The 22,074-nt window shown below is 38.5% G+C and overlaps 1 protein-coding gene across 1 annotated transcript in view; it reads left to right on the top strand.

Annotated features, from left to right (window-relative positions):
- Nucleotides 1-17,694, top strand: part of MGAT4C (MGAT4 family member C) — a 449,137-nt gene extending 431,443 nt beyond the window's left edge. The window contains exons 4-6 of the mRNA XM_009945269.2: nt 9,751-9,906; nt 14,420-14,567; nt 16,396-17,694. Coding sequence (XP_009943571.2) covers nt 9,778-9,906; nt 14,420-14,567; nt 16,396-17,552 — 1,434 coding nt within the window. The 5' untranslated portion in view covers nt 9,751-9,777 and the 3' untranslated portion in view covers nt 17,553-17,694. The remainder of the gene's footprint in view (nt 1-9,750; nt 9,907-14,419; nt 14,568-16,395) is intronic.
- The last annotated feature ends 4,380 nt before the right edge of the window (nt 17,695-22,074 follow it).

Here is a 22,074-nt window from a genome sequence, read left to right on the forward strand (position 1 = left end):
AGAAGCCGTGATGATACTCGCAATAGCAGCTATTAACCCCTCTCTCTACAGATCCTGCCTAGCTTGCACGACCTAATTGCATTACAGTGCAAGATAACATGTTGCAGATTTTATGGCACCTCTGAAACCATCTCCATTACTTATACAATCAATATCAACTAATGTAATAGATCAAGATTAGACTAGTCCATAAACAGCAAAGTCTAACAAACAGCAAAAATAATTTCAATTCTTTCTTGTTAAAAAACCATATAGATTCAATCAAGGCTCACAGTTTGTGAATCCATTAATAGCTTTGGAGATATTAGTTCGATTTCTGTTCGTAAACCTGGCTGCAGAATCAGAGCTGAAGACGACGGATTTTGGATGTATCTTGTCCACTCTGGATTGCTTCTACTGAAAAGAAATGATCATAGCAGTATTATGTTGTGTGTGACAGTATATGAAGTTCAGCACACAAAACATTTAAAACCAGCAAGCAACAAATGTAGCATTTTATAAAGATTTGTTTTCATTTTAGAGATGTCTATTGATCAAAACTTACTGAAGTTTGCTGTTTTTTTTTTATAAAGAATAACCCAATTGTTGGTCCCACACTCCCATACATAGTTTTCCAGGCCTCCTCTACAGAATGAGTTATTCTATTGATCTGGAAGCTGCTCTCTGGGTGCTCAGAGGAAAGTCTTAATGAAACACTTATCTTAGAAAACGATTAATAATATGGCCAGTGAAAACCAATTTTCTTGCATTTAATCTCCTAACCTATTTTACATTATTTCCCAGAAGTACCATGAATTTCTCAGACACATGGCTTTGTGCAAATAATCTATTATACAGCAGAATCTCAGAGTTTGAGAATTTCTCTGTAACAGTCAGTCACCTTTCTAAATGGACATTTTCCTCTTTTGAAATTCTTAAACCTAGTCTAAGTAGAGGATGAAAGACCCAACAATGCTATTGGTAAAAAAATAAAAGTATTTGGAAGTCACCCAATAAAAATTCATTGGTTTTTGATCTTGGAAGGATATCCCAAGCACATATTATTATGTAAGTTCTCTGAAACAATACGTAAGGATGCCATGTTAAAATATCTTTCAATAGCTGACATAGGTCCATCACAAACTACACAAAGGATATCTCCCCCAGTGCATACTTCTCACAAAACATGTTCCTTGCCCCTCATCATATAAAACCTCTCATGGTTGCGCACCTCTGGTAATGCCACATTCTGACTTGCTTTCTTGTGAGACAAGAAGAGGATGGAGAAGGATGATCACTACTCCGTGGCTGGCATCATCATTTGGGATAAAGTTACGTCAAATGATTAATCCACATTAGTCATACACTTACGTAACTGCATGGAGGCTCTTTTTTTTTCTCTCCACATCAGGTTTACAAATGATGAAATGATTACAAATGACACGAAACTAGGAGGAATGGCCAGTATGCCACAGGGTCATGCTGCAATCCAAAGGGACCTCAACAGATTGGAGAAATGGGCTGAGAGGAACCTCATGAACTTCAACAAGGGGAAGTTCGAAGTCCTGCACCTGGGGAGGACAAATCCCATGCACCAGTATCTGCTGGTGGCCACTCAACTGGAAAGTATCTTAGCAGAAAAGGACCTAGGGATCACGGTGGACATGAAGTTGAAGATGAGACAGCAGTGTGCCTTTGCAGCAAAGAAGGCTAGCTGTATCCTGGGCTGCATTAGACACTGCATTTCTAGGAGGTCAAGGAAGGGGATCCTTCTCTTCTACTCAGCACTGGTAAGGCCACATCTGGAGTACTGCGCCAAGTTGTGGGCTCACCAGTATGAGGGAGACATGGACTTACTGGAGAGAGTCCAGCAAAGGGCCACAAGAATGATCCAGGGACTGGAGCATCTCTCCTCCAAGGAAAGGGTGAGAGAGATGGGACTGTTCAGCCTGCAGAAAGCAAGGCTCAGGAAGAATATTATTAGTGTATACAAATACCTGAAGGGACAGTTGCAAAGAAGAAAGAGCCAGGCTCTTTTCACTGGTGGCCAATCACAGGACAAGAGGTAATGAGCACAAACTGACACAGGAGATTCCCTCTGAACATCAGGAAACAATTTTTTACTCAGGAGGTGACTGAGCACTGGCACAGGCTGGCCAGAGTGGTTGCGCAGTTTCCCTCCTTGGGGATACTGAAAAGCCATCTGGACACGGTCCTGGATACCTGCCTCCAGGTGGCTTTACTTGAACATGAGGGGATGGACAAGAATAATTCTAGAAGTCCCTTCCAACCTCAAGCATTCCTTGATTCTGTGGTTCTGTGAAAAAGCTACCCACCTTTCTGTTAGATGAGGCTATAGGATGTGCTGTAGACAAAACCATGACCAGATTTAACCAGGGTCAGACGAAACTTTTCTCATTAAGCCTAGCTGGTTTTGGTCAAACACTTACATTGATTTTCTTTTCACCACAAAAATAAATTTATCTGCACCTCTGTGAAATTCCATTACAACAGGAATATCCAGGGTTCTTGATTATGGCAAAGGAGAAGCTCTTAGCTGTAAGCCTCAGGTAGGAGACTGTGGGACCTTGAGACAAAAATCAGCTCGCAGAATAAGTGTTGCTGAGAGATTAGCTCATATAATTTGTGCTTTGGGTGAAGGGACTGAGGGTGTCTTCAGGGGTGTCTTCAGACCAGGATGTCCCTCTAGTTTATTCAGTTTGATGCCTAATAGACTAAAGGAATTTGGTTTACCTGATACCTGGTGGCATATGATAATCCCTGTACTCACATATAAATGTATTGTAATATAATTATCCATACTTTTAGTTTGCTGTTGAATCTATCAGTGCTTATATCCATGTTTTCCTTTCATTCATCGATGAGTCAATGAATAAAATCTATTGAATATCTATTTAACTCAATTTCTATCCTCATCTTTCTAGACACTCTTTCCTCTAAACTATGCCCAGTGCTATTTTCAGTGCTTAAAGATTTCTGCCTGTATTTCTGATGCAGCCTAAACCCCCACTCCTGTATCTCTAAAAGTTCTAATGTCACTCTCTCTGGATGTTAGTGAGCTGTCTCCTCCATCTTCGTGCCCATGCTGTTTTATTTTCCTCTCTGCTTTGTCTCTGTGGAGCAGAACTTGAGGGCTATTTCAAATTTCTCTGTCATTTTTTCTTGCCTTCCAGGCTCTTTACACATGCCGTTAACTCATTGTCTATATCATCTTTCTAAAACCCATCTTTCACACTACAACATACTTGATAAAATACATCAGATGGTATACACTGCTGTCCATCCAGTAATGGATTAGATAATGCTTTACCATCTAAGTCAATAAGTCTTCACACTTCTTAGTCATCTCTTCCCCTTGATTAGACTTGACTCCTCCATGCACAAAGAAATATGTTACACTTTGCTCAGAGCGCTCCAGCCAAAGTAAGCTTTGTGGCTCCATTTTATCTCACTCTGGAGTTGTCAGACAAGAAAGGCACTTCATCTTCCAATACCCATGCTGAATTTGGGCTCTTTACTTTTCTGTATTGTTTGGTGACTTGCCTTGGCTGAAGCATCTGTCTCCTCCCAAACTCTCATCCCTATTCCCAGACTGTTGGGTTCTGTATATAACTATATAATACACCAGTGTTTGAAATAATCTCTCACTTTCTGTGGATCAAGGATCAATCTGCCTTTCAGATCCTTTTTTAAAACCCACTTCTTTTGCCCATCTTTTATTGGTGTTCATTTTGAGCATCTGCCTACTTATATATCTCTTTTTTGAACTTCCTGTGTTTAGAATACAAATTTCAGAAGATATGACAATCTTTAGACCCATTATTTTGAGCATGTGGAGCTACACAGTGTAAACCATCCAAAAAATATACTTATGGCCAGTTTAAAACCTGCGGTCTACCCTCTGGATTTGTTAGCCTCATTCTGAGTTAAACCTTCCTTTCCCTCAGACCAGTTTTCACTTCCCTGCTGCCAGTGACAGCAAATATCCTGCCTGTCAGTCTTCAACGTTTTATACGTACTTTCAGGCTTTCGGTGAGACAGACAGTGAATCTTGCTGGGAGTCTCTCTGAGCCCCATGGAATAGTCTATCCATTATATTTTTCCAGTTCACTACCAACTGTAGCTCAAATCCATATCACAACCTAGGGCTTGTTTTTTTCATCTTGTAGAAGATCACAAGACATGCAAGATTTAGTAATAACCATGTAAACAAATCATTGTTTTTATTTTTTTTTTCCCCTTTTTTTTCTGAAAGTGTTTTCTTTGCTATTTCATTAAGAGGACTGAATGCAATCCTTGAGGCATCATGTGCAGCCTTCCAAGAAAAGAAAAGCTGAAAAATAAATTGGACAAGCATGAAGAACTGCAAGTAAAGCAATTCAGTTACACAATGGTGGAATGGTATGTCACAAGGCCGAGGAGTGAAGTACCTGCTTCTGAGTGTCTTAGCCAAATCAGAGATTGCAATAAAGTTCACAGAGGGTTTGATAATCCAGTCATGTTTTTTTCATGTGTTATCTATGGATTTCGTTGATATAATAAATGTGGTAGTGTATCTGCTCTACTGTACGTCCTGGAATACAGGCTCTGCAGTGACAGGCAAAGCTACGTGCCTGATTTGGAAATATTATAGTACAAAAACAATGCAGATGCCATTTCTGACAGCCATCAATTCCTCTGCAAATGAGCAACTTTTCTTGAGCTGCTGGGGCACAGCACTCAAACAGACCAGAATAAAACACAAAGATGATGTTGTTGCTCCATCTCTGTATATCTGTAGATACAAGAAAATTCACAGTATTTATTAGGAAAGGCGAAGTCATTAATTCAGATTGTCATATGTAAGGGTAAAGGAACACCACAGGGCCTTTTTAGTAAGTATCTGTTTGAGGAGGAAACAGATCAGGAAAGTAAACAATAATCTCTGGGAGCAGGACATAGCATGAATCCCTAGTATTGTCAGAAAGTGGTGAAGAATTAGAGTGGATTGAATACAAAATGGTTCACCACAGTGAGTGTGCGTGTATGTGGTCTGGAGAAATTATTACTGGGCTCACAATAAAGCCTTTTCTTCTGATAAAGAGGAAAATAAGGAAAAAATCTTGCTTTGCCTCATTTTTTGCCTCTTGGGAACAGCTACTTTGACATCAAAATTGAAATATGTTTAAAAATTTTAACTGCTTTAAATTTTAATATTTTAATTTCATTTTTTTGGTTTCAAGGACTTGGCTTATTAAGAACAGACTCTTAATAGAAGGTCAGTCAGGATTTTCTTTTTAAAATAATTTTAAAATTTCTTCTGAGTGGTGCAAATTCTGCAAGGGAAAACATCACATTATCACGTGAAAATCAGTCTTGACCTTTACACAGTTTTCACACCTTTGCAGATCTTTTAAAGGGCAGCTTCTTCACACTATCAAAGTATGTCATTGCATTTTTAGCTCAGTGTCTTTTCATTGCTGTATCATTTTAGAAAGTCAAAGTAATAATAATTTTGTATTACTATGTAAAACTGCACATATATGTGTGATAGCAACATATACATGTGCAAAAGGATCAGGAGTCTTAAGAGTTCTCTCTGAAGTGGTTGAGGAAAACAGTATGTCTCATTTAGAAAGGAAAAGATTTATAAGTCATGCAGGTTTATTAATTATTACATTTAACTGCTTAATGCCAGCTTTATGAAACAAATTGCATTTATGCCATGCTAATTGCTACTTAATTGTGCATGAATAATGAAGGCATAAAATCTTCAAGCAAAGCTGTGACTTCAGAATTGAATTGTGAATTGAAGCCTTTTTTATCAATATCAAAGCCTTAGTTTTGAGTAGTGATGAACATTCTGCTCAAATGGTTTTAAAGAACACCAGGGGTCTCACTGTGGGAAGTTCTGAGAGTACTTTCCAAAACATGAATGACGTCACCTCAAAAAAAGGTACAATTTACCTCTTTCTCCTTGCAAATTTCACTTGTGTAGTGTTCCACAATCTGAGGTTGTAGGTTGGAAACAGAGCTGCAAGCAGCAGTTCTAGGAAGATGTAAGGAATTCTGCATACATGTAAATATGTATGTATATGTCTATGAGTCTATGCACGTTTTTAGCTAAAGGCTCACGGTAAAAGTGTATCAAACAGTACCTTCAGACAAACCGGTTGGAATTGGTCGAGAACCAGTTGCAGGCTGGCAAGCACGTGCCCGCACTGCCACCTGGTGTTAGCGCTGGCGTCAGTGCCCCCTCCATGACGCAGGGTCCAGAACGGGTCGCACCCTGATTAGGGAGCCCCTCCCTGCGGTTCCTTCAGTCAGTTTGAACCTGCCAACAGGTCTTATGAACAAAGAAACCTCACTGCAGTGGTGTTTTGCTTTCAGCTGTTTCACGGACTGTCTAAAACAGGAGTGTTCTAACGACTCTGCTTGAAACCAACGCAAGAAATGTGTTTTCCTCGGAATGGTGGCCATGCTGGGCTCTTCTCTTTCTGTACATCAGCATTAATAATGACAGTCCTGTGTTCCTCCAGTCTCACCTGTGTAATTCCCTCAATTTCTATTTCTAATCCAACATAGTAACGATCTAACAAAAACTGTGTGGGGAAAAACTAACATAAGATTACCAGCAAACACAGTTGCAAGTCCCCTTCCTCACGTGTAGGGACTTCAATGAGGCTGCTAAGAGCAAAGTCAAGGGAACTGTGTAATATTGCAGTCCAGTCGGCAAGTATGACACAGTCATCCTGCGATTGAAAAAAAGATTTACTTATCCCCAAGTTTTCCAAAGAAAAAAAATAATACATGCAACCATAGTGCATCTCTTACACCTGAAGCTGCCAGGGGCTGCAAGTACTCAGACTACGTGAATTATCAATAATCAGGCTAGTTCATGCCAGTATCTGAGAACTGTCTGTATTTAACCCATCCAGTGATCCTCTGATAAGTTTTTCAAAGACTGTATTGTTTTGAAAATCAGTAGTTACACTGGGAGAAAAAGAGCAAGAGAAAAAGAGCAAAAGAAGAAAGAAACAAAATGAAACCCAGACTGTATGTGTAACATGCTCTTTTCCACAGGGGCAGTCGTTCATTTCTACAACAGCTTACCGGAATCCACAGATGTGCAGCAACCACTGTGCTGTCACAGGTGGTGGGGGCAAGAGTTTGGAGCTCCATGGACCTTACAGCTCCTTCCTGATGTTTATTTCCATTAGATATCGAGGACTCATTGCTGTAACTTAAAAAATAGCGACACTGGGCCTTTTCAGTTTCAGAATACTCAGTCCCCTGCTATTTAGCCCACCCTTACAAAAATAGAGACAGAAATATATATTGTTATTAATTTATCTTTCTTTCCTTTGTGTGACATAAGTTGTTCTTATTCTCGACATAGAGATTTTAAAACTTTTCTGTGTACAAATGGTATCCATTTACTGCAGTACATCTCGAATCTATGTGGACAAAACCTTGCAGTTAAACTTTTGCATTATGAATACTTGATGCATTTACCTCCCTGTTCTCTGGAGTCTAATGGACTCATACTTTATGCTCTTAGATACATTTAATCAGATTGGCAAAGCAAATATAGATTGAATTTTTCACTTGGAAGGTTTTTTTGTTATTAGTCCAGAAAATGTTCTACATGACATGAGAAATATTTTATGGAACTCCTAATTGGGCCTATTTTGTGTCAGTTTAGATGTTCAGCACTTTCAAAAATGAAGGTATTTAAAGGCAGGGTTTAACCACTGCACATGTAGTGTTCTTTACTACCTCACATAGGCTAGCTTTAAACTCTCCTTTTCACAGAATCACAGAATCACAGAATAGTAGGGGTTGGAAGGGACCTCTGTGGGTCATCTAGTCCAACCCCCCCGCTGAAGCAGGGTCACCTACAGCAGGCTGCACAGGACCTTGTGCAGCCGGGTCTTGAATATCTCCAGAGAAGGAGACTCCACAACCTCCCTGGGCAGCCTGTTCCAGTGCTCCGTCACCCTCAGAGAGAAGAAGTTCCTCCTCATGTTCAGACGGAACTTCCTGTGCCTCAGTTTGTGCCCATCACCCCTTGTCCTGTCACTGGGCACCACTGAAAAGAGCTTGGCCCCATCCTCCTGACACCCACCCTTCAGATATTTGTAGGCATTTATAAGGTCCCCTCGCAGCCTTCTCTTCTTCAGGCTGAACAAGCCCAGTTCCCTCAACCTCTCCTCGTAGGGGAGATGCTCCAGTCCCCTCACCATCCTTGTAGCCCTCCGCTGGACTCTCTCCAGTAGCTCTTCATCCTTCTTGAACTGGGGAGCCCAGAACTGGACACAGTACTCCAGATGAGGCCTCACCAGGGCAGTGTAGAGGGGAAGGAGAACCTCCCTCGTCCTGCTGGCCACACTCTTCTTGATGCACCCCAGGATCCCATTGGCTTTCTTGGCAGCCAGGGCACACTGCTGGCTCATAGTTAACCTGTCGTCCACCAGGACACCCAGGTCCCTCTCCGCAGAGCTGCTCTCCAGCAGGTCCACCCCAAGCCTGTACTGGTGCATGAGGTTGTTCCTCCCCAGGTGCAGGACCCTGCACTTGCTCTTGTTGAACCTCATCAGGTTCCTCTCTGCCCAGCTTTCCAGCCTATCCAGGTCACGCTGAATGGCAGCACAGCCTTCTGGTGTATCTACCACACCTCCCAGTTTGGTGTCATCAGCAAACTTGCTGAGGGTACATTCTAACTCTTCATCCAGGTCGTTGATGAAGAAGTTAAACAAGACTGGGCCCAGTACTGACCCCTGAGGGACACCACTTGTCACCAGCCTCCAACTAGACTCAGCGCCGCTGAGGACAACCCTCTGAGTTCTGCCATTCAGCCAGTTCTCTATCCACTTCACCGACCAATGACTTGTACATGACTTCAATATATTAAACTTCGCAGACATTTTTATGGACAATAGACAATTTGTACTTAAAGCAAATAAGACATACATAATGAGTTTATAATCTCTTTTTTTTTAGTTAAGAATCCCACAGACTTTGGGCAGACTGATCTGGAGTCTGTTTATTTAGTTCTTGGCCAGATCTTGTTCAAACACATGTAGTTCTACACATCTTAATGGTTATGATTTGGTAGCCAGGAATAGCATTCATCTTGCTTTAAGTAGTAAAATGACAAAACTGAATATGTAAAGTTGTGGAATGAATAGACAGCCCTATTTCTTGATCCTGAATTGAACTACTGAGTGGGTTTCTGATCCTCTGTGCCACGCTGCTTAGTCTGATTGATGTAATTGGGGCAGACTTTCCAATACTCTGCTTAGATGTGTCTGATCTAAGGTAGACATTCATTTTTCTTCTTCTGGAGAAAATGACATCTCCAGTGAGAGACTTTCCATCCTAATACAGAGATCTAAGGCTAAGGGATGCTGCACAGTCTTCCTACGGCCTTCTTACTGCGGGGAAGGCACCTTAATTGTGCCTGGCAGTTCTGATATACAGACTTCTCTTTTTGGCAACGGTACTGAGTCATGCAATAGCTTCTTCCTTGCCTGTTGGCCTGAGCTGCTTTTAGAAGGAGACATAAGTATACAGGGAAGTCACGCAACATGGTCTTCCCTTGAAATCAAGTTGGGATCTGACAGTTATACATGGGAAACAGAACTGCTGACGCACTCCTGCCACAGTGGCATCATAATTCCAGCCTTAAATGGGTGGGATGAAGAGTGCTTTTTTCTTTACTGACATAAAAATGGAAGCTTCTTGTAACATTGTGGTTTTCTTTCATAGGTGACACTACTGTATGCCTTTCTTCACATGAGACACAGCCTGAAATATTTTGATAAAATGAGATGCTTGCGGAAACGATCAGCGGTGTCGTTCTTAGGAGTCCTTGTCATTTGCTTGCTGTTCATGAACTTGTACATTGAAGATAGTTATGTTTTGGTAAGTTTCTTAGATGGAAGAAATTATCGTGGAATGACAGAAGAGGACACATCCCTTGTTAATCAATAAAGTTCATAATTCCTGCAATTTCTCCTGTTAGTGTACCATTAACAGCGAAGTATAATCAAAATTTGTCCTTTATGATGAAGCCATCTTATCAATGTATACTGCACACAGGATGCACCAGTAAGACCCTAACAGTCCTTTTCACAGAACTGTGTCATTGTTTATTGGAAGTATGAAAGATAATGAATGTAGTGAAACATGGAGACATCTCTGCCAAGTATCTTCCTTTGAGTCAAACCATGACCTGTATTTTCCATACTTCTGGATTTCCTTCAGTTTTAATGTTGAAAAATGCCTATATCTGAAATATTCATGTGAGCTAGGAGCTCCTTTTTCAGTCCACACTGCAAATCTCACTTGTGAATATTGTATTAAATAATGTTATGGAAACACACATAGAAAAAGAACATACACTAATTCCGTAAAATTTATTTTAAATTGCTTGCATGAATAATTTCTTTTTAGTGTTTTTATTTTGTGGTTTCCTCACTTTCTATATCCCAGATTTGAGTCTGGCAGGTTTGGTGCTGCAGCATTAACAATTAGACGTAAATGATACCTAGTGGAAGTTTATGATTATGAAACTGATTTATTGAAAGATCTGTGTTAGGAATTTAAACAAGTAAACTATCGACAATGTAACATAACTCTACAATCTATATGTAAAGAAACCTAGGGGTGTCTCTGTGCTGAATGCCAAGTAAGCTCTGGAGACTCGATTAATGGATTGAACTTCCAGTTCATCAGAAGTTGTAATGGGCCCAGTAAAAGAACATGGAAGCTTAATAACTGGAGCTTGAAAATGATAAAATGACTGAACTGAATAAGTAACGTTGTGATATGGTTAAACAGTCCTCTTTCTTGAATTGAACTACTGAGTGGCTTTCTGATCCTCTATGCCACTGTGCTTTGTCTCATTCATCCAATTGGGACAATATGGCCTTTCCAATATTCCAAAAGGTGAAGTCTGATCTCAGTTGGATCTGAAAAGCAACATCATAGTATGAAAAACTTGCAATACATAAATAGTAAAATCCTTACATGAGTTTCTGAGAACCATAGATAACTTGCTAGTAATTTTAATGTAAAATATTATATTTATTCCTTATAAAAATATTTTAAATACTGTAAACATTATTAAAACTATCCTACTACTTTTTAAACTGTTCAAAAGATAACCCATGATTCTAGCATGTTACTCTATTACAGATATTTTGCTTTCTCTAACTTGCACAAAGGTTTTGCACTATGTTTTATTTATTCATCATTTCTTGCTTGTGATCAAATTTGACCTGGCTTCTCACATTTTTTTTCCCCGGTGGTATTTTCCCTGATGCTTCTTATCCTTTCACTAATTGCTTCAAAGTTCCCCAGATGTTTCTGAAAGTGCTTTTATTATCAATGCTGATGGTGCTCCTCTTGGTTTGTTTTTGAAATCTTTTCCTGTCCTATTTTCTAGCTCCCCAGATGGCTCCATGTCTTGTTCTTAATTTGCTCTTTTTGTCCCCTTTTTTAGAAATCCACTCTCTTTCATTGCTTCTCTTATCACGGTTCTGGCATGTTTGCATTCATGTAGCTCCCAGCCAAGTCTCTTGCCAAGTCTCCTGACAGTTCTCCTAGATCTTTAGATACCCTTACGGTTCATTAAGCATTTTTCAAATGTGTTAGGCTGTTGGCTTTTTACTTTGTTTATTTCTTTTTATTTTCAACTTTCCTGACCATGTCTGACAGCTCCGTTAACTTGTGTGGTGTGTCTTCTCTGCTGAGGTAAAAGATAAGCAGTTTCAGTGTTGGTAGTGAGGAGAGATATGCTGGGGAATAGCTTTCACGGACAGCAGGCTAACCAGTTCCCTCAGGGAATGGGAATCTGAAAGTCCTCAGAGTCCCAAAGGCCCACTGACTTTCTAACTGCAGCGAGTCTCCTGCTGAAACACCTCCTAAAGGTAAATGACAGAGGAAGGATGAGACTGACCCCGAGTTTCTCTTCCCAGTTTCAGAGAGCACGCTGTGCAAGGGGATGCGGGGCTCACCAGATGTGAGATGAGTGGTCTTTTTCAACAAGTTAGAAAAACAAAGTGAGATTCATTGTGGCAAATCTTAAGAAGGGAGAGGACAACTTTCCCTTTTCACTCAGAGCCCCTCGTCTGCCCTTCACTGTTATCTGCGTGGCTTTTGCTGTCAAAATGGAAAGTAGTGGCCCACTTGGAAAAATTTCTTAAGGATGTTTGATAGAGGGTACAGAATGCTGATGCATGTGTGTCAGTAAAGCAGTTTAAGATGCTTCTTCTGCAGCATGTGTACCACATCTGATCAAACATTCTGAAGACATATTGAATTAATATAACCTAGATCACAATATCTGTATGATTTGCATTGATTTTTTTATAGTTATTCTGAGTTGTAAGTGAAGTGTGCCTTCTGTGCTCTTCTATGAATACTAATCATCATTTTGGGCACTATGAAAACAATAGCATTGCAGCTGACACAGCGTCCTTAGCAGAGCAGAGTATGTCTATAAAAAATGGAGAACTTGTGGCACTTCTTCCCATGGCACCCACAAGAACCTCCCAAGCTCCAGCAAACACTGGAATCTAAGTTCGAGGTTAGTTAACAGATGACCGCCAGCCACCATAGAAAAAAACTGAGAAGACAACTAAAGAGAGCTAATCAAGCTCTTCACTTTCACTGGCCTCTGCACAGTACTCAGAAGTAGAAGAACAATATTTTGAATTTTTAGAAAAATCCATATTTCATTTTTGCTCTTCATTCAACAATGGAATGAAAACAACAACAATTTAAAAACAAAAACTTCTTGCCACAAAAAGCATTTTTTAAAGAGAAAAAAAATGAATTTTTTTTGTGGTTGATTTAAATATTTTGCCTATTAAAACACTTTGTCCTGACATTTTCTATTCTGAAAATTTTTATGCATAAAAACCTCAGCAGAATGTGTTTCCATTCCAAAGCCTTCTTACTAAATGAAGAACTTTGTTGCTTCATTCTGGAACCAATGACACATGATGTTTTGACATTAAAGAAAGACTGGTTTTAAAAAAATCAAGTTTTTGGACCAGCCCATTTTTTTTTTTTCCATTTGACAATTTTCGTAGAAAATCTCCTGAAGTCTTGGTGCATTCTCTTCCTAGCCCATTGAGTCACATTTTAATCTGGAATCTGATCAACATAAACCTTCCTCTCATAACTTATGAGCAAATGCAAAGTAGCATAGCAGCACTAGAAAGAAATTACCAGAGAGACATTGCAGATCAAGAGAGCGTAACGGTGCAGTTAGATGCCCCTGGATGTCTGTCAGAGATCTTTACTAAGCTCAGAAGTGGATTATTTACTACTTCTACGAAAGAAAATAATGAACTTAAAATGAACCTGGGATCGGTTTACAAAAATATTTTTGAGCTGTAATATGTATCCTTGACAAGTTTTTTAACATTTATACCACTATATGTGAGTGCTGTTTACTCTTTCTGTGGTTGTTGTTAGCAGCAGTATTATCACTGCACAATGCTCCCATTTAATGAGAGATCAGGAAGTTTTTAGTGCATTAACATATTGTACATATCGGAATAAATGAACTCATTCATACACTGGCCTGTCATCAGACTAGAATCAAGCAGTGTAAATTAAATAAGCATTCCTACCTTTAAATTCAATCTCATGACACTACAACCTGTTACATATTTTCCCATTTCTTAAGGACTAAGGAGTAGATTTTCCCTGAGACCAAGGGAGCTTATGGATAGGGCACTGTTGATGAAGCAGTTCCTTCCCTTGTGTGACTTTACTATGGCTCAAGAAGTCTCTTGAAAGAAAAATACACAATCAGGCAGGAAGAGAAGGCATGGTGACAAATTTGCCTTTTTTCTATAACATCAGCGTTCACCAAATCCAGAGAAAGCTTTGGCTGTCTGGGTGGTCACATGTATTTCTGCTTATCACGAATCTGAGTTGGAGCTACTCAGAAAAGCGGAAAATGAGCCAGATGCCAGGATCTAGTTTCGTCTTTCCTTTGCAACAGTTTTTGGTGGTTGTTTTTAATCACTGAAAACATTTTCAAAAAAATTTCCCCACTCCACCATCTATGAAAATTACCTCACTGTTGCTGACTGATGTTTTCATATCCCTGTTTGGAATACTGCAGCATTTTTTGGCAATAATTGAGTGTTTGCAACCCTTCCAGACTTTTTGTCCAAATTTTTTTATTCTTTTCCTGTTACCATAATCTGAAGGGCTATGGTATATTTTCTGTAGCCAAAAATGTATGATATTCAGTAATGGGTTTTTAAAAAAATGAGGTGACATCTACATGCTTTCACGAAAGCTGACACTGAAAAATGTTATTCTTGGAAACCTGCCTCTCTGGCTGGCACTCACAAATGTGTTTTTCTCTGTCTCTCTCCCTCTCCTATTCTTTTTGTTTTCTCACTAATAGGAAGGGGACAAGCAATTAATCAGAGAAACAGCCACGCACCAGCTCAACCCAGAGCGCTATGTTCACACTTTTAAAGATTTGTCTAATTTCTCAGGATCTATAAACATTTCCTATCGCTACCTAGCTGGCACACCTTTGCCAAGGAAAAGTAAGTAACTGAAATCTGAATGCTATGAAACGAGGTAATTTAAAGATGGGTGAAATCCATGTAGTCCCTGTGGTATTTCTAGGCCAGAGGGTCTGAGTTAAGCAGTGACGATCTCACAGAGTTAGTGGGACAGCTATGTCTCTCTGCATAGGCAGTGCCTGGGTAGCTGCTAATTCAGCCCTAGCAGTGACTGTCCCATAGCCTGGTTACCTTCTGACCAAATGCCTGACTTGCAGTCATCCTGCAGGCAGCCCTCCTCAATGGTCTGTGCGAGCATATTTTTGTGGATCTGATGATTCAAGAAGCAGGAGCAAGGCACTTGCCGGTGGTGCGCTGTAACCACCCTTTCAGACAATACTGTCAGCCTCTGTCTGTATAAACAGTACATCAAATCTAAGGTATGCTTGGGATCACGTAGATACACCCTTCAGGTCCCGTTCTGCCAGTCCAGAAGCTGTGAATGGATCTCCTTGTTGCTTGAGTTGTGATAACGAGGAAGGCAAATTGTGCTGTTATGGGGACAGTAAAATAGGATTCTTCTTGCACCCGTCTGCAGATGGACTATCTAGTTATTCTGACTTCAGACAGGGTTCAAGACTTTCATCTCAAACTGAAATATGGCCATGCCTAGCTTTTAGACAGGTTTCCTTTGGGTTCCAAATCAATCATTTCACAAACATAAACAAGGCTCAGAAGTCCAAGAACAGATGGTAAAATAAAATAATCTGTGAGTTGCTGATCTTTGTAGAAAGCTATAAAGTTTGTTCAAATCAGATCTGAGAAATCTGGGGTTATGTAGGAGGCATGAATGGCTTCTGGGGTTGTACTTCTGCTGTACAACTGCATTTTGAGCAGACTTTACCCTTGAGGGAAACTGAATCACTTCATCAGAGCAGTCTTTTACAAATCACAACATAGGCAGGTTCAACTAAAGTACAGCCGGTCAGTTATAAAGTCTTAACATTTTTTTACATCAAAAGTTAGGAAAATGGAGATATATTAACAAATATCTGAAAAAAATTATTTGGACTGTTGGTAAAAATGCCATTGCAGTGACTCCAAAACAGCAGTTATGAAAATTCTTCCCATATAATTAAGATGCATCTCTCCCTAGAAAGATGTAAGAGTGTTAAAAATTACTTACACAAACACAGATATGCAGTAGTAACTTCTCTTTTACTTTGAAATAATATCTAAATATATTCCCTGTAAAATGCTCAGTCACTCCTGAAAGAAGGTTGGAAGAATAACTATTAGGAAGGAAAAATTGGACAAATTCCATTAAAAATGAACACACAGAAAGAAATTATCCATGCAACAATCATAAAATTGTAAAGTTATGCATAAGTGTAACTAGTCTTGTAGAGTGATTAAAATGATTAAAGTTTGTCAATTAATATATAGCTCACATTTTTGTACTGCATTTCATATTTCCTTGCTTTAAAAATATTATTTGAATCATGTCTTATAATCCCCTTTCTTTTAGCAGATTTTACAACCCTATCATCGTCTATGTGGTTTCCTCTACCAGGCATAAACATGCACGTTTCTTTGACTTTCGTTCACTACCTGCCATTCCTTGCAGTTAACAAGTGAATGTTTAATGCAATAGTCTCCATATGTCTGCTTGCAATACGGCTCTTCTTTCATGAAAAGGCAATAATCATCCTTTGTTGCATGCAGCTTAATAAGTTCACACACCAGATTTCTCCATCTTCATCATTAAAAAGGTTTATTTAATATATGAACAGTTCTGTAGGATAGCTTTGTGGTGAAATGGTTTCCAACGTCAGATACTCAGTTTTTGTTTGAACTGTCTTTTGTACAGGGTATCTTACAATTGGGCTGTCCTCTGTGAAACGGAAAAAGGGAAACTACTTGCTTGAGACCATCAAGTCCATATTTGAGCAGTCAAGTTATGAGGAACTCAAAGAAATCGCAGTGGTAGTGCAGCTGGCAGATTTTGACTCAGCCTGGTGTGAAGGGATGGTCCAGGATATTTCACAGAAATTTGCACATCACATAATTGCAGGCAGGTTAATAGTTATTAACGTCCCTGAGGAGTATTATCCTGTACTGGATGGCCTCAAGAGAAATTACAATGACCCAGAGGACCGTGTGAAGTTTCGATCCAAGCAAAATGTGGATTATGCTTTCCTTCTTAACTTCTGTGCTAACCTTTCTGACTATTATGTGATGCTAGAAGATGACATTCGCTGCTCAAAGAACTTTTTGACTACTGTTAAGAAAGTAATCACGTCACGAGAAGGATCTTACTGGGTGACTTTGGAATTCTCCAAACTGGGCTACATTGGAAAGCTTTACCATTCCCATGACCTCCCACGCCTGGCCCACTTTTTGTTGATGTTTTACCAAGAAATGCCTTGTGACTGGCTGCTCATCCACTTTCGTGGGCTGTTAGCTCAAAAGGAAGTGATACGTTTTAAGCCATCTCTGTTTCAGCACATGGGATACTACTCATCTTACAAAGGAGCTGAAAACAAGCTAAAGGATGACGATTTTGAAGAGGAATCATTTGATATCCCTGACAACCCACCTGCAAATTTGCACACCAACATGAATGTATTTGAAAACTATGAGGCAAGCAAGGCTTACAGTAGTATTGATGAATACTTCTGGGGCAAAGCTCCTTCTACTGGAGACTTCTATGGGATTGTATTTGAAAAGCCCACTAAAATCAGTAAAATTAAAGTTGTCACTGGAACTGAAGACCGGCAAAATGACATTTTGCATCACGGGGCCCTGGAAGTAGGAGAAAAGATTGTAGGGAGTAAAAAAGGGAGACAATGTATTACTTACCTGAGACTAGGGGAATTCAAAGATGGGAATTTTGAAATAACAGATGTAGAGCACAAAGTTCTGTTTGACATTAACTGCATGAGAATACTTGTTACTAAAAGTCAGAAAGAATGGCTGATCATTAGGAGCATTAGTGTCTGGACTTCACAAACACCAAATCAGTAAAGCAAAGCCACCTGAGAAGGTACAGAGTGCATAGAATCAACTGGATCCCAACTGGTGCCACTCCCCAGAAAACTGACTTCCAACTCTTCACCAGAGACACAGAAAATCTGGGGGAATCACAAAACAAGCAAAGCAATTTATTTTTTACTAGTTTGGTCAGGCAATATACAAATACTTATTTGGTGAAAATTCTGAATTTTATAGAAAAAGCAAAGTTCTCAAACGTCTCCTGAGATCTTGAATCCCTTTTTTATTGTCATTTCTCTGTAAGAGAGATCTGCTGGACTAAACAAAACAAAACATAATATCCTATAATTACCAAAAGTTTTAAAGTTATAACTAGTATGTTGTGAAAAGAAATTGGGTTGCACCTTATGCATATATAAATTTAAAATGTTATGGTAGTACGCATTTGTACAATAGTTGGTGACATGTTTCTTTTAAAGGCAGTTGTGAAAAGGAAATCTGTCCTGAAACTGGCAGTTTTATTCTGTAAGAAAATAGTGTGGCTAAACATCTTTTCAAAAGGGAATGTATGTAAAATTATAAATCTGACATGACAACTATGTGAAAAATAGATCACTGCATCTGTTATTCTGTCTCAACAAATATCCTTTGTAATTTTTCCTGGGTCCTTTCACTGAAATGAGCACTACTTGAATTCTGTATTACTTATGGGACCAATTTACTCTCCTTATTCGAACAACATGCCTCACAGTAAGCAAGCTTTCTGCTTGAGTACAGATGTCGTTATCAAACCCAAGCACCTCAAGGGCAACACTGTTCTCTTAGACAGGCGTCTTCACAGATCTCAGCTTCAACTTTTTCTGTTCCTTCATGATATGCAGAACTCCCCATAAGAAATTTGCACATACTTAAATACTACAGCATGCTTTCCAAGGACTGTTATCCCTTTCATAGCTACATGTCCTTTTCATGTACGATACAAATGTATCATACATGTATGATACAAATGTAAAGTGTACTGGGTTGATCAATTGGAGGTGAATGTAATCACCACTGTTTCCTGGATAATCTCTAGACAACAGAGCAGACGTAAAATGAAGAATCTTGATTCAACAAAAAATTAACATGTTTCTAAATTAGTTTGTGTTTTTTTTTTCTTCAGTCTCCTAATTCTGATCTTGTTAGTTTTGTAGACTTCTTCCAACTGTTTCTGGTTATTTTCTGTAAGGTTATTTTGTCTGGCTTTAGTCAACAAGCAGAAAAATTCCCCCAGTGCTTATGACTTCAGTGTCAGCTCTGGACTTTAGTGCATCACACAAGGAGGCTGTATAGCTTTATGATTTATACTATATGCATACATTTAGGGTTTTTTTCCCTAAGAAATTCTCCAGACTGTCTCAGTAGATGCACTAAGAAATCCATGAGTATCAAGCGTGACACAGATGAACACTGTAGAGTCAATCTCACGAATATCGCGGTTATCGTCTAATTGTATGTACAGGTTTTAGCTAAACCTGGAAGGTAAGGATTAAATTTGAAGAATGTCTGAACTGACCAAAAGTGAACAGACTACTGTTCTCAGTCCATCCAAATCTAACATGACTATTTCAGAAGGGTAAATTATTCAAAAATTTACATGAAACAGCAATGCAATTGCTTTTCCTGATTCATAAATCCTGATAAACTCAGGTCCAGGTGTGGCAAATCCCCGCAAGACAGAGGTGAGGTACATTTTAAAATAAATCTTCTGATATATGTTTCTACATAATTCCCAAAAGCATTCTCTTCTCAAAGGACGTCTGTGTTTCTTTGTTCCTTAATACACAGCTAAATCTCTATTCTTCATACACATATATTCAGTAAAATAGATTAAAAATGACATACATGTTTAATCTGTAAAAGAATATTTTTTAAAATAAAAAATGCATGCTAATCTAAATTTATTATAAATACTGATGAAGGACTTGCTTTTTAACAGTGATCTTCCATGATTATCGAATAATTAGTTGATAATTAGTCATTAGTCAACACCAATTTTTTTAATAAACTGCCATTCTTTTAATTTTTCTTTCCTTGATCATTGACTATCAGTGCCAAAGCAAGTACAACTAGGCTAACCAGGAACATTACCTTTACTTTTATTCAGAAATGCAGTATGTCCAAACCAAACTTCTAAATTAGAATAGAAAATATACTCAATCCCAAGGTTTAAAATGTTCTTGTAATAAAAATCATACACAATGTGAATGGCTAGTACAAATTAAATGGTCTCAACATAAGCCTGAAGTAATTTAAATTATATTTTTGAATTAGAAGCTGAACAAAACTGGTTTCCTTTTTAAAACAACAGTAATAATGAGTCTCATCTTTGATATCATGGCTTAGCAGTGAGAACACTCATCTGGCTGTTACCAGTCCCAGAGGGTCAAACACACAAATGTCAAGTGAATGCCCTCAAAGGAATCTTTCCTTGGGTGTGGATAGTGGTATGTGCTGGCAAAGAGAGGCATGCACCACTCTTCCTGTTGAATTCAAGTTGATTTGGAAAAAATCATTAACCATACATTTATTCCAGGAGAGGGAAGAAAGCGGTTCTGTAAGCTAGTGCTTTGAGCACTCACTTTAGTGCATTGAAAGGCTCCTCCTTCAAAGAATGCGTATTTAATCCAACTCATTCATACGAAAAAGGCTGAAAAATTCGGAAAGGAAAAAAAAAATCCATAAAATCAATGATAACTGTTTTTCAGACAGATTTCAGAAAGATACATTTGAAGATACGTTTTGAAGATGTACTAAGAAAAGTGATTGCCTTCTGAAAGAGAAATAATTAATCAGGCATATATATGCTCACTAATAATTCTCAAAGTCTGGATTTTCTTTTTTTTTCCCTGATGCAGCAAAAGATCAGCAGTGTCACAAAGCTCTGTTCATTGGTGTATACAGCTGGTTCTGTTGGTGTGTATTTCCTGGGTTCATATGTGGACTGAACATTAATATTTTCATACTGAAATGCCAATATTGAAAATATTTCACTGTAGTCTGCACACTGATGGATCTATTCTTCACTAACATACAAGTATTGTTCCTATTGGCACTGTTAGGGATACCTCACTGTATAAAGTCCCTGGGACTTTTTTTCTTTTCTTAACTAAAAGCCAGGTTGTCTTCTATCTTGCTTCACATGGTGTAATCCCTCTGACAGAGAATTCCTGGGAAGTAAAATATTACTCACTGTGAATTAAAGAAGAACTGAACCCTTAGTTTAGTGCAAAATAAACAAACCTAGAAGACAATAATTTTCAGGCAAAACAATGTTAGCATATTTGCTATATGTACTGTGATAAAGATAATTCATTAAGGTGCTACATAAATGCAGTTTTTTTAAAATCAATGTTCTTACATGATGCTCTGTTTCAATTTTTGCTCAGTATTCTCTTGTGTTAGACACTAATGGGTTTGCTTTTATAAAAGGAAATCAGGAATTTGTTCATTATTGAATAATTAAAAGTTATTTAAACAGCAAACTATAAGACCTTAGAAAATATTTCATGTTGGAAAACTATTAAAGGAAAAAAACCCCATGGTTAACCATCTTAGAAACTGCAGCTGTAATCAGCTTTCATTGGGAAGCATTTTGAAGATTCTGGTGGAAATAATAGTTCTTATTACTCTCACATCAAATTTGCAATTCTGTTGGGCTACATTTCAATAAGAATTAAATTATGAGTAGTAATGCAGATCATGTATCATGAGCTCAGGCAGTGTCATATCCTCAAATGGTATAATGTCTAACGTTTTGCAAAACACAGGTGGAAAATACAGATGTATTACAATGAAAACAAACTGAGTGATTTTTAAATCATATTTTATATATAAAGACAAATTAATTGAAATGTCTCCACCACTTCATCAGCTTTTCAGGTAAAGTAAATCAAGGGGCTTAATCCTTGTTCTTCTCTGATTAGTCCTTGGAGATGAAAACTACAAAATTTTTACTCCCTTAAGTGGAAGTAGGATTGACCTATATATCATAAAAGACTGAAAGTGATGATTTCGTAAAACAATTATTTTTTATACTTAAACAAATATTTGTCATCTTTTCCATTTTAGTTTTAGCCATCCTGGAAGCCTGAAATGAAAATGAAAACAGTTTCCAAACAGATATATTTTAATATCTATGGATGGCATTTTCCAAGTTCTTGCCTATTTTACAGATTTGTCACAGCAAATACATTCTGTGTCAGCTAGGCATTCATGCCCTTCAGCAGCGCAGTCAGGCATGTAGACTAAGGCTAGATTGCTGCTTCTGCTGTAAATGGAGAGAAAGAGGAGCACATCCAGAGTCATCTCAGCATACAATGTTTGTCTAAGATCTGTTTCTCTCTACTGACTATGGTGGGAGGCTGTGCAAGTGGTATGGCCCGAACATTCATTTCCTAGATAATTAGAGATACAGGAGATCTGCTTCTTTTGCACGATTACATATAATACACATAAATCTAGATAAAAAACATGTGATGCATATAAATCTTTACAGATAATTTCCTATCAGCAG

The sequence above is a fragment of the Opisthocomus hoazin genome, chromosome 8 (assembly GCF_030867145.1).
Source record: "Opisthocomus hoazin isolate bOpiHoa1 chromosome 8, bOpiHoa1.hap1, whole genome shotgun sequence".
NCBI classification, from domain to species: domain Eukaryota; kingdom Metazoa; phylum Chordata; class Aves; order Opisthocomiformes; family Opisthocomidae; genus Opisthocomus; species Opisthocomus hoazin.